Source organism: Dermacentor andersoni, chromosome 4 (assembly GCF_023375885.2).
Source record: "Dermacentor andersoni chromosome 4, qqDerAnde1_hic_scaffold, whole genome shotgun sequence".
NCBI classification, from domain to species: Eukaryota; Metazoa; Arthropoda; class Arachnida; order Ixodida; family Ixodidae; genus Dermacentor; species Dermacentor andersoni.
This window is the reverse complement of record NC_092817.1, coordinates 94428098-94441537: the sequence shown is the minus strand read 5'-3', so window position 1 is coordinate 94441537 and position 13440 is coordinate 94428098. Positions and strand designations below refer to the sequence as shown.

Genomic DNA, 13440 nt, shown 5'->3' with positions numbered 1-13440 from the left:
ACCTCGTTGGAGCCCCTGAATTCGAGACGGATCCCGCTGCCAACTTATGCAATCGCAATGACCCTTTATGGTAACCTTCTGACCCTCTAACTAGCGATCCGCTCTAGCCGATCGGCAGTGAGTCGACTAGGAGAGGTGTTAAGGAGGGCCACTGTAATTTCACGGAGTGCAGCGTTAATTGCGTTGGTTCGCGAGTCCTGTCGGAGCTGAAAAACACATCCTGACGCTGTGTACGGAGGCGTAAAGTCATCCATCTCTCCTTTAGGTGTTGTTAACGCGGGCTCATAGATGTCAGCGCCTATAGAAACGACCCGGCCATATTTGGTTGATGTGTATACGTAAACAACAATCATTAGCAGCTCTTAATGCACGGGAGCGACAAAACGCCCCCTTCGGTTACGCAGAAGCGAATAAATGGCGTGAACGTATGAGCACGAAACTGCAGCCGCAAAGGCTTTGCGCAAATAGTAGTCTTGTTTCTTTTTTTCCTCAGGAGAAGTTGGTGTCTCAAGTCAAGCGTAATAAAACAGGATCTAACTCAATTCCTCGCTCAAGTGCAAAAGTGTGTGCGTTTTTGCTTTAGCATTGTCAAGCGATGCTGCTGACCACTTAATCCAGAGTCACACCCAGGGACAGTTCCCATTACACAACGTAGCAGAAACGAAAAGAAAATTCAGCAGGCTTCAGCGGTTCTGAACACATCTAGTGCGACAGCAGCAGGTCTTCGCAGCGGATACTTGGATCTTTTTAAGAACAAATTGTTCATGTTGCCTCCTTCACACATGACATAAGCACACGAGCGGGAATGGCCCCACCGAAGAATGAGATGACTGGGAAAAAATATCAAGATTTCGAGGAAAAGTAACACGGAGGTGGAAAGAAAGAGAATTCTTTGCAGTGTGCTTACACGTTGTCTTCATCCGCTACAGCGTTGCCTGCTGTGGCCTCAAAAATGCTTGCATAGACGCTGTCACTCTTGGAGTCTGCCTGGTTCAAATGAAATCGGCACAAAATAACGACGAGCCGATATCAGTGCTACGCAGACAAGTTCATTGGCAAGTGAAGAAATCTGTAAAAAAGCAGTAACAGAAGAACGGACAATTTGAAGTGTAAGCTATTCGGGTATTTGGGCTAGCTTTTTCTCGTGCCATTTCTTCTAGCACATTGCAGACTTTTATTTCCGGAGCGAGAGCGCGGAGCGTAGAAAGCCGTTGTTTGTGCAGCTCCTCATAGCTCTGGCAAAGCGTTATGAGGTCGTTGCCCGTCTGAGGATACTTTGCCAAGAGCATTTGGAAGGCGTCATCTTCTATGCCTTTCAAGATGTTCTTGCCCTTGTCATCTTCGGTCATATCTGGGTTGATACGCCGGCAAATGTCAACTACATCTTCAATGTAGCTCGTAAATGTTTCGCCCTTTTGTTGGGCACGACAGCGAAGCTGTTGTTCAGCCCGAAGTTTGCGCACAGCAGGGACTACTCGAAGACTACTCTAAGACTACTACTAAGACTACTACTAAGACTACTCGAAGTGTCGTTCGGAATGCTGTCCAGGTGGAAAAGTCAGCCTCATGGTTGCGGAACCAAAGATGGGCGACCCCGGAAAGGTAGAATGGTACGCAACCAAGCTTGTCAGCTTCAGTCCATTTGCTGTGGGCACTCACTCGGTTGTACGATGACAGCCACTCCTCTACGTCATGATCGTCAATGCCATTGAATATGAGAGGATCCCGTTGGCGTGGCGCACCAGGACAGACTACAGGTGGCGGTGCCTGGGGTGGATCGGTACGACTAGTTTCCTCAGGCATGGGAGATGTCACAGGGATCGTCCGGCTTCGGAGTTCCAGGGTTGCAAAAGGTCCAGCACCTTCCACCAAATGTCGTGAGGCACTTTGTGCAGTAGGCGTTCGTGACTAGAACTATAGAGCAGCGAGAGGTAGTACAGCTGATCGAGCACCTAAACAAGGTTTGTCTCTCTCGTCGTCGTTCTCTCTCTCATAGCCACAGCCCCACTGCTCCTTACCCCCGTATTCAGAGATGCAACTTAAGTTGAAGCCCATGCTTGACTTGATCTAAGTGACGCCTATCGTGAACGCGCCGAAGAAAACGCAGTGGGCGTCTTTGGGCACGTTAACGCCAGGCGTCATCTAAATCAAGTCAAGCATGGGCTTCGACTTAAGTTGCATTTCTGAATACGGTGGTTAGTTTACAGTACACTTTATTTATTTTTCACGCAGAGTACGATGGATATTCGTTTGTGGGGTTTAAATCTCACACGCCTCCTTGGTATAATTCATTGGCTTCATTATCGGTTGGCTTCATATGGTTGTGGCTAACGAAAATTCGCCTCCAGTCGCTCCGATCGCTCGCTCACTCGCTCACTCACTCACTCGTTACGTAGGACAAATTGGAGAGAAATGGAGAGAGAGGGAGAGAGAGAAGTCGTAAGGGAAAGGCAGTGAAGTTAACCAGGCTGAGCCCGGTAGGCTACACTGCAGGATAAAAAAGGGAAAGGGGATTGAAAGAGGAGATGGAAGAGAGAAGTTCACACTTTGCACAGTCAGACAGGCATGCGTTCGTCGTTGAGTTAGTCACAGGCGGTTATACAAGCTGCTGCATTGCAAAAAACGCAGCAGCACCGTTGCACATAGCAAGCGTACGTTGCCACGGGCCTAAGATATCTTCTCCTCTGTAAAGGGCCTGTCATCTAAGTGTCCCAAAGCTGTCCGAAGGGCACTCTTCTCCCCTCTCAGTCACATCAGATATGTTGGGTGGCTTCCTCAACACCACGTCTGCTGCAATCGGCACTGTCCGCCACTACAATTAGGAATGAGTATGCGTTTGTAAAAGAAACTTTATTCGCAGGCGGCACAGTAATGCTTTTCCCGTCTGTTAAAACCTGGTAAAAGTTGTAATTTCATATGTGGGTCTTTGGCGTATAGGCGTCGGTTGGTAAATTCCGGTGTGTTCCATTTCCTTTGAGTAATAATATGGGCAAGCCCGCTGAGGTGCCGCGCTGCATCCGCTCTCGAGAATGGTATATCGAGGTGCTTTCACATACATTATGTGTCTCACGGGCAGCTTTGTCGGCGCATTCATTGCCAGTGATGTTGCAGTGCCCAGGTAGCCACAGAAATACAATGCCGTATACTCTGTCGACCGCTTGATGGTGGGGTAATCGTATCTCTGCTACCAATTGTTCATGTGGGCTGCGGCGCATAGCTAATAAGAGTGACTGCAGGGCTGGCTAGGACAAACTGGAAAATGTACTACCCTAATGGGGGAAAAAAATTAAGCAGATCCAACGCATATGTTGGAACCTACGTGAAGAGAAGATTTAGCGAAGCGGTTACCTAAATTTTTTTACAACTAACGGCGATGCTCACAAATGTGTTTACTGTCATCTTGTATGACATGCAATCACGTGAAATATTTGTCTTTATCCATCTCAAAGGTCACAACTTTATCCTCATCCAATCTTTATGTCTATGTACTACACCGCTGGCAAAATAAGCCAAAATGCAAACATCAAATCAGGCGGATGAACATTGTCACATTTCTACTCAGCAATGTCTCAAGGACGGATATCACGCAGGATGCATGCCGAAGGAGGAATCGTGATGGTAAGTGTATGCCATGAGAAGTACGACACATATCTAGCCACATTTAAGTATTATGTGCTTCCTGTGTCACCGTGGCACATGCGCGCAGAGTCAGTGGCACATACCGAATGACTGAACCAAAATAATGAAGTAAATCAAAGAGTCCGTTCATTATAACGTGCTATTCCAATGACAGGCCGGTGTGATTTAGAGATGCTTGTGAACTGACATTATATGTCCAGGTTTTCGTAGGGATTTTGTTGTTATTATTGTTGTTGTTGTGCAGAACAGAGGTGCGCTTACTGACACTGCTTTGTCGGTCAGTATACAGGAGTTGTATAAGCCTGTTCTCTGGTACTTGCATTCTGCGCACATATAACTTCGAGTAGTTATCCACAAATATATCCGCCGAGATACCGACCAACCAAGCAGCAGACAACAGCTGCGCCAAGCCCGGCAGGGCAGGCAAAGAAAGCTTCGCTTTAAAAGCAGGAAGACGCGTCGTTTCGCTCAAGACAACACACACCGACATACATGAATTCAAAAAAAAAAACAAAAAAAACACTGGTAATGCACGACCGAATCCGATTACATCAAAAGTGAGAAATAAATAAAAAAAATCATGAAATTATAGTTCGCACCGAGAAATAGACAAATATTGGAAACCACAGCCGTACGCGAACTGTAAGCACTGAATATGTGTGCAGCCGGTCAATGCACCTTCCCGGAAAATTAGTCGGCTTGCTGATAGCCTATGTCTATGATATAGCCTATGTCTATGATATAGCCTGTGATAGCCCAGTGGACTCCAATTACCCCCGTCTTGCGTCAGGCGACATCTTCTTATGTGCCCGCAAATTTCCTAATTTCATCGCGCCACCTAGTTCTCCGCGGTCCACGAGTGCGTATGTCTTCCCTTGGCGCCCATTCTGTAACTCTTAATAGACCACCGGTTAACTGCTCTAAGCATTACAAGTGGTCTGTTGGAGTTGCAATATGTCGCCTGCACAGAAGCTCCAGCTGGCCTCAGCCAGTCAGGAGCGCGATTATGTGAACGTGTCCCCTTGCCGCTTGTTCCTCAGCGTCACAGGGCCGGCTTTGCAGTTTCGAGCTCAGTCCGATCTCTAGAGCGAGCCTCGTTAATTCTGCTCGATTGCCACGATTGCTGTGAAACCAAGTAGTACAGCGCCGGCAGTTCAGTTGCCACAGAGAAAACCGTGCTAGTTTGATATAGCTGCGACCTTCGATGGCATCGCAGCAGACAGGCGAAGGCGAACTGGGCCGTATCCCTCGCGTGTCGGCTCGAGTACGTATACAAACACTGGTGCTCGTTCGCTGTGGGACTCCTTCACGATAAGTTTGTGCGCAGTGTCAGCATCGACAGATGCAGGCGGCCTTGCGGCCTTGCCTTGAGTACTTTTCCTTTTCGCAGAGGCGGTGCGTTAGAGTAAGGTACGATATATTTCGATTAGCTATATGCACTAAGGCCACACAAGCGTACAGAGCTGAGCGAGCCAATTATTATACCGTGATATTTTGTACGTCACTGTGGATGACGTAGCACATCAAGATATTTCCGAGTTTGTACTCATGTGACACTACTATTAATCATTAGAGAAGTCAAATTGAAAAGATCGAAAATATATCTTTGCGTAATGAACGTTGAGAACTGCGCGAGGCGAACGGCAACTGCACAGAGCCGCTAGTACGCCTCACGAACGCATTGGCTCCTGTTGCCTCCGAAAAACATACGCAGGCGCACCGTATTTGGTAGGCATTTTATGAGACCAATTAGCACAACGTTGAAGAATGTTGGGCTCAACACGTATACCACCCTTGCAGTACTCCACGGTGTGTATAGCGTTGAGAAGTTGGGCCGTGTATATATATACATATACTCGTAGAGTCTGCGTCGGGCACAATATACAAGCTGTCAAGGGCGCTAGTTGCGTGACAACTCTGTGGTTATAGCGCATCTGGCTTCCAGTCAAGGAGATTAAAGAAAAACTTTTAACCTCCTTGCTTCCAGTTGCACATTGCTGTCGTGTCACGAGCGCGATCCCCAGTGACGGTAGTGGTCATTTTCATTCTCCGCCTCGTAGTGAACAGACGAGGGAAAGGAGGTGGCATGACGACAAAGGCGTAACGGAACGGATGGGAGGGTGCACAAAGCAAGTCTAATTTCGAGCCCTTAAGTGCCGTCGCAGTAACGAAGGGAGGGAGAGTTAGGATCTTTATCTGCACCGTTTAATGTGGAAAAAAGAAAGGAAGTAGCAAATAGAAAATTTACAAGAAAGCCGAAGATAGCAGAGTCAAGCACTCGCATGACCTAATGCAATCTAGACCATGACCCACACCCCTCTCTCTCTACACCCCCAAAGCTAACATGTAAAACCAAAAAGGCAGCTGCCTTAGAGTTTGCCATCACTTTACAGCTGAGTGAGTGCAGGGGAATTATTCCATTCACTTTGTCTCTTCCGAGAAACGTGAGCGTTGCGCAACGACGTTGTGGCTGTTCAGGAAGGAAAATGAATGTCTCCGCGGTTTGAGGAAGGGAAGAACTTGTTACCGCGTAGATGAGCCGCACACGGCGCGTCACGAGGGGCTTTAAACTACAGGAAAGGGGCCGACCACATGTCACAACAGCGCCGTAAGGAAACTTTCTTTCTTAAGGTATGCGCCTCTGAGCTTCAAGGAACGCTGGGTACTATAGTCTTCACATCAGTTTCACATCAGGGATAAGGACGCGTTCGCTTAAAGCACTGGCGAAGTTATCGCTTGTAAAAACAAAGGCCACCGTAAAGCGTTACGGGTCGCTTGCGCCCTTTCACAGCAAGCGCTGAGTGGCCAGGAAAGAACTTCATAACATTGCTTAATCTGGAGAAAACCACCACTGATTGCGTATGAGCATGCGGTGTTTCACATCATTTTCCTTTTTGTTCTTTGTCACGTTTCGTGGACATGTATATCCCATATATTTTCTTTTAGGAAGGTGAATATAATAGTTGTTAGATTAATGTCACGTTACGACTTTGTACTGATGCTTCACTTCCAAGAGCAAGAACCCACTTACCTAGACGCAATCTTTCGTATTTAAGGCTCAAGAACGGGTTTGCTGTGTCCGGTACGCCGTCGTCGTCTGGACTTTATCGTGCCGTCCTCCTCGCCCTCAACATAAACCCTCACAATACGCTGCAGAAGAACCAAACTTTACCCTCCGAAAACTAGGAAGGGTAATGGACCTTCAAGAACTTATCGTTTCCTAACGAGAAGGAACGCGACGCGGCTGACTTCGCGGGGCTCGATCTCAAGCACAGCGGCAATACGCGACTGGGAGCTGTGCAAGGGGGGGGGGGGGTCTCGCCGATGGATTGTCACGCAAAGCTTAAAAATTAGATCATATTCCTGGTTTTACGCGCCAGAATCATGATCTGATTGTGAGACACGCTGTAATGGGGGACTCCGGATTAATTTTGACCACCAGGGTATCTATAACGTGGTACCGATGCACGGGACACGGGCGTTTTTGCATTAGATCCCATCGGAATGCGACAGCCGCGGCCGGGATTTGATGCCGCGACCTGGTGCTTAGCAGCGCGGCACCATAGCCGATAAGCCACCGCGGCGGGCGCAAGAGTAGGGTTGATAATTAATATGCAGAAGACAAGGATAGTGCTCAATAGCCTGGCAAGGGAACAGCAGCAAGGGAACAAACCTGGCATCCAACCCACCGACTCGAGATCATCAGTGCAATGCCGTATCCACTGGGATGCCGCTTCTGTAGCCAAGCAATATTTGCCCCTTGGCTGTTTATGAGCAGTGCTGTGTGCGACGCATACTCTGAGAGTAGTGGTGTCTGTGCATATGTGTTCAGACACACAGGCAGGCAATATGTTCAAACAGAATAGCTCGTGCTTGATGTGGTCGTTCGCAGTGCGGCTTTGCGCAAACGCAGCCTCATTTTCAGCGTTGCTTTCGTTAAGACGACTCTCTGATGCATGGGATGTTGTTAAACGAAGTTTCTTAGGTACCGTCACTATCGTCACCAAGTCGCCATCATCGTCGCCGTTGGCACGGAGTGTCGTGCAGTCGTCACGGAGTTCAGTTTGGCTCCTTTGCAACGGGTTACAGATGTTTTTCACGAAGTTTACGATGGCTGAGGTGTCGTGGGCGAACGATGAATTAGTTGCGGTAAATGATTTCATAGCCAGGCGGTGACAGTGATGGTGGCGGTGATTCTGTTGTTGATGCAGGCTGTGTTGGCCTGGCCGTCAGTGTGGGAAATTTTTCCGCCTGATGCATTGCTGTTCAAACTACAAAGCGCGATACCACTCGCTCTTTAATTACAGTCGCCATTAGACAAGAGCTGCATGGTGAATGTCCGAAGTATGCCGATTTTTGCATGACTGCTCAAAAGAAAGTTTTAAGTGTCGGGAAATAAATCACGTGTGCAGCTTGATGAAAAGGACTGCACGTATAGTTCTTTCACTTTTTCGTTGGTACTGGTGGCGGGAGTTGTAGTGGTTGCAAAGTGTTATTGTTGAATAATAATAATAATAATAATAATAATAATAATAATAATAATAATAATAATAATAATAATAATAATAATAATGATGATGATGATGATGATGATGATGATGATGATGATGATGATGATGCTGAAGTGAGGCGGTAATATCAGATAGTGTCGACCATTCTTGAGTCTTGTAGAAGTGAAGTAATGACTAGAATGTGAGGTGCCGTCTCTCGGGGGGACCAGTGGGAAGGGGCCAGGCGTCTAAAACCTGAGGCCTCAGCGTAGGGGAGAAGGTGGTTACCGCCCTTCTCCGGTGCTCAGCGAGAGCCGAGCAGACCGGGCTGCTAATCCAGCAGCTGGTTCTCTGGTGTTGTGCGGCACATCCTCGAGCGGGCATTCATCGCAGTTACTTGAGCTTCCCCGCATGCTGCTGGTGCCCAGCCATATATGCAAGACGGGTGAAGCACCCAGCCGGCAGGCAGCGCTAATGATTCGAAAGTGTCTTGCTCGACGTGAAACGAGGAAGGGTAACGAACCTTCAAGAACTTATTGTTTGCTAACGACAAGGAATGCGACGCGGGTGACGTCACCACAGGCCTCGCCTTGTCTCGTACGACGACGGATCGGCAAGCCTGCGCCTACAAATACATTTAAGGACAAACTGGCGTTAGCAGAAAAAATCACCGCCAGTCGACGGTGGTCAGTCTGGTGGAGTGCGAAGGTTATTTCACGGGTATTAGCAGCTGCATTAATTTTCTGCTATGACTGCTATTTCCCTGCTATATCCTGTCAATAGTGTACAAAGTCTTCTTCGTATCTTCGCCTGCTCTAAGTCTCCTGTGTCTTCGTCCCCAAAGTCGCAGCACTGGAAAGGAGCAGCAAGCGACTGATTGCCCGGTTTGAAGGTGCATCCTGGCGCGGCGCGCTGGTATGACTGCTGTTTCTATGACGATGCGCCGCTGGCGCGTGATTTCAGCACGGGTGAACGTCCCTGGCAGAGGCGCAGGATTTTTCTGGAGAAGATTCCGAAGTGCGGCCCTTCGAGCCGCCCCCGCCAGGACTATGTCCAGGTCGATGAAGTATGGGTGGTCAGGCAGTTGTGGTCGATTTTCCGAGGGGCAGGAAAAAAGCCCATTGGCCATTCGGCCCTGGAGTCGGTCATCCCGTTGCCAGCGACTCCAGCAAAAAGATAGGCCAGGGCATATAGCTCAGCTAACTGTCCAAGCGTGCGATATCATACTTAGATTGTGATGTATCGACAGCTGTGCACGCGCGAGGCATTCATGCGAGGCGGACAGTGTGGCCAGTCTCGTCGGCCACACTGTAGTGTATCGAGTGTACAGCATTATTGCGCGAATTCATCCGGGCACAGGACTTTATGGAGGCCTGTGAGTCCGTGTGAATAGTATGCTGAGTGAAGGCTGCAAAAGCAGGCTTGAAGACGGCGTCGCATGCAGCGGATAGCGCAGCCAGTTCCGCCATTAGTGGGTCGTTACAGACAGGGCGGTAGGAGGAGTAGCCCGTGGCCGTGCTGTATACGCTATGGCTGAAGCTTCGTCGCTGAGGGCGGCGTCGGTGTAGACAGCGTGGTGGCCGGGAGGAGCGTCGCAAATTTCTGCTTCGCGCCACCTTGTGAAAGACAACTGCCTTTCTGCGTGGTCGGCATTCACATTTTGGGGAATAGGTGGAAAGTCCCAGGTCATTGGACAATCCCACGGAGCAGTGGAACAGGGAAGAGGCGTTGAGGAGACTGGCAAGTGAAGAAGCGAGAGGATGCTGCGACCGGATACCTTGGCTATTATAGTTGGAACTGATGTAAATGCTTGGCAGCCTCGGCTATTGCCTCGGCCTAATTCATCTGGTGTTGCTAAGTGGAAATAAATATAACGCAGACATCGCAGTTCTTTCGCGCAAGGCGAGTGGCTGACAACTGAGCTATTACCGTTGCATATACGAAGTCATCATCTCTAGGTGTTCCCAGCCAGTCTCCCTGCCAAGCACTCGTCCATCTCAATGGTGTTCAGCTGCTGGCATTTGACGAAAACCGCCGTATTGAACATCGCGTAGCCCATAGCCAAACATCCTTAGTCACACGCCTTTTTCTTTAAATGTCACATCATTATAGGCGGACTTCACCCACTTTGGAGGTATCGTCATGTGGCCCAAAAATGTGGGCACATCCCGAAAGCAATACACAGTCTAACAGAGCGTCTCAAATATTTAGCTGTGATGAGGGAAGGATGCGAAAAACTGACAAGTAACGCACCCGCCAGATGTTTCGAAGAACGGCTTTGGCACAAGAGAAGCATACCTGGGTTAGTGGCCTAACGGTTAGAGCATCGGGTTTAAGTGCTGGGAGGCGTAGGTTCGGTCACGCATGTTTTATAGCATTATGGACAGACTTCATCCACTTTGAACATATCTGACAGAAAATTCGAGATATGTTGAGCGATCGCGTCGCAGCACGCACGGTATCAGAAAAGAGATACTATATATAGAAAGGTCACTTTGATAAATGGCAACATGCGCCAGGTCACCCATGACGCACGCGGGCACAGCTGTCGATACATCACAATCTAAGTATGATGTCGCACACTTAGACAGCAGAGCTATATGTTCTGGCCTGCTCTTTTTTTCTTTTTCTCATGTGGCCTTTTTAGCTGCTAGCTTTACTCGAAATTATAGGGACGAGGTGGCGAACAGGAGTTTGGCGGTAACTGGAACGCTTATGAAGTTGGTGTAAGTTAGATGCGGGGTGTAATGTTTAGGGTTTCTTGAAATGCACGTCGTGACGACAAATGTAGCGAAATAAAAACATCAATACTGACAACCAGGCTCGATAAAACTCCTTCGACAGCATTCCTCCCCGTATGCGCCATTGTCAAAAGCAGTCACACGACTCTACGTAGTTTGCGACGAACGTACTGCGCCTAGAACGGGAGCTCTCATAAATCAAGTGTGGGTGTTCAGCGCAGAAGAGCTTGTTTTTTCATAGCTTTGGGAGGCAGCGCGAAGATAGAAGTCTTTTTTTTTTATTATTGCGGCAGCGTGAACTTTAGCTAATCTTTTCCTTTATGACACAAAAGCATGAAATCACGAGGGATATATAGTCGTTAATATCGCTGCCGCTTAATTTCCATGCGTTCAATACGTCAGAGCACCTGCGGAATATCTGTCATCTGCAAGAGCCGTCTTCGGTATTCGCTGACTGCACCATTCCTTAAGGACACTTGTTAAAGAACTGATAAATAGTTGTACGGTGATAGACGGCACCATTCACGCGAAAAAAAAAATGACAGAGTCCTACTAGCTAAGGAAGACATGGTAGAATGAACGCTGACAATTTTTCGTTTGTCGTTTTGCGTGCTGGTCACTGTGCAAAACATGCTAACGGCGCGGCATTGACGAGGTTAATAATAAGGCAACAAGGACACATGAAGGAAGAAACGTCGGCCGAATGAAGACCCTATAGAGATAAACATGTAACAGGAAAAAGAAAAGGCCTTGGACTATACAGGAAGACTGCTGTGTGTCCCGCACGCATCCCCCCCCCCCCCCTTTTTTTTTCTTTTCTGTAGCGTGTTCCAAGCATAGCCAGCATAGCATTCCCCTAAGCATAGCAACATCTAGCCGTTCCTTAACCAAAGTGATTGTGCAATGAGAAGCACTACTCACGAATTCATCTCCGTTGGCGACAACGTTTCCGACGCGAAGGCAGAACTCCCGGCCCGAAGCTCCAGCGGCTCTTTCAGCCTACCAATGGAAGAGCACCGAACTTCCTGTGGGCAGTTGATAAGATTCAGACGTATTCGGTTGCGCTTTTGTGGTAGATCCGAACGATGTCTCTTGTTCACAGTCTATCAAACACGAAAGGCCGGGAAAAGAGCGCGACTGTTGAATTCAGTGGCTAGTAGTGGCACCATGCTTCCTGCATCTGTAGAATCCGTTTCCAAAAAGCACAATAGTGATCCTTGAAGCAACGATTCGAGGCGAGAGTTTTCTTCTGCAGCCTCAAAGCTTGGTCCGATGCCTTCAATATCGCTGAATGCTCCCGATGTCTTATTCCTAAACTTGCAAGCGTCCAATGTTATTATTATTTTTTTTGACAGAGAGCATTTATAACGCGCACGTTGTGGTCGGAGCTGACTTGCCTCAAAGAAATAGTCAAGCCACGAGACTATACCGTCGACGTACTGGTTCGAAGGCACCTTTAAATGCTTTGTCCACTCCGCAGATGAGCCGGACGCGATGCTTTCGCTCGGTTAGCGTCCGACAAGATCCAAGAGACGATGCTTGTTGCAGATACGAAGCCGCCCGCCGCTCAGAAAGCCAGGTGTGGCCAGTGTCTAAAGGCAGGCTTGTTGATCGTCAATGATCGTTGGAAATTCCAGGGGCAGCACAGAAAAAGAAAAGAAAGATAGAAAGAAATAGAAGAGAAAACCACTCGAACGAGTTTCGAACCACCAGCACACGTCACTCGCCGTCGAACAAAGCCAGTGAGAGGCCCCGAACGCGACTGGATCACGGCAGCCGCAGAGCGCGGGTAGTGAAGGGGCAAGGGCGCTCGCGCATACTGTCCGACCGGCGGAGACCCGGCAACTTCTTTCTCCACTTTCCGGTCGCCTTCGACGCTTCTCGCAGCTGGTCGTCGGTTGCAGCGCCGGCTACATTACGCAAGCCGCCGCCGCCGCCCGGCTAGCCGATCGACCGACGGGCACGCCGCGGTGCCGTGGGTGAGACGAACTCGAGGAAAGAGGCAAAGCCGACGACGCTTGTTGTGATGGGCGGCCGATTTCCTCCTCGGACGCGTAACAGCCCGTCCGGCAATGAGCGCTTAACTCGTTCTTCCCGCAAGCTTCGTATTGACGAAGAATGTCGAGGCGATCCACGCGGTGCGTAATTACGCGAACAAATACAAGTACAGTCGGCCGCGAAATTTTACGGGACACGTGCTCCACGGCGAATCTGAATTTCTGCTAGGTTTTAAGGCATGGCGCCTCCATAATTTAATTGATCACTGTGTAGGTCGCAAAAACTACTACACCCCGGAGCATTGAACTCAAGGTTCTAGCAGTGCCCAGGCTTCATGAGAATAATGCTTTTTGGCAAATTACGTGTCCCGTAAACTTTTGTGAACGACCGCACCAGGGCTCGCGCGTAATATAATTTGAGAGAGTGGAAACTTAGACGTGAGAGGAGGAGAAAGGGTGTTGCTAGCTGCCGCTGGACCTAGCGTCGCAAAAGCTGTCGGCACTTTTCCCTCCAAGCGCCACTTATCAATTGAAGCAGAGTCTGATGGCCATCACAGCGCTTAAACGTGCTTT

The 13440-nt window shown here is 48.9% G+C and overlaps 1 protein-coding gene across 1 annotated transcript in view; it reads right to left on the bottom strand.

Annotated features, from left to right (window-relative positions):
- LOC126536498 (flavin-containing monooxygenase 5-like) overlaps nt 1-12801 on the bottom strand; it is a 54145-nt gene extending 41344 nt beyond the window's left edge. Inside the window, exon 1 of the mRNA XM_050183490.2 lies at nt 11792-12801. Coding sequence (XP_050039447.1) covers nt 11792-11799 — 8 coding nt within the window. The 5' untranslated portion in view covers nt 11800-12801. The remainder of the gene's footprint in view (nt 1-11791) is intronic.
- Nucleotides 12802-13440: the final 639 nt, after the last annotated feature.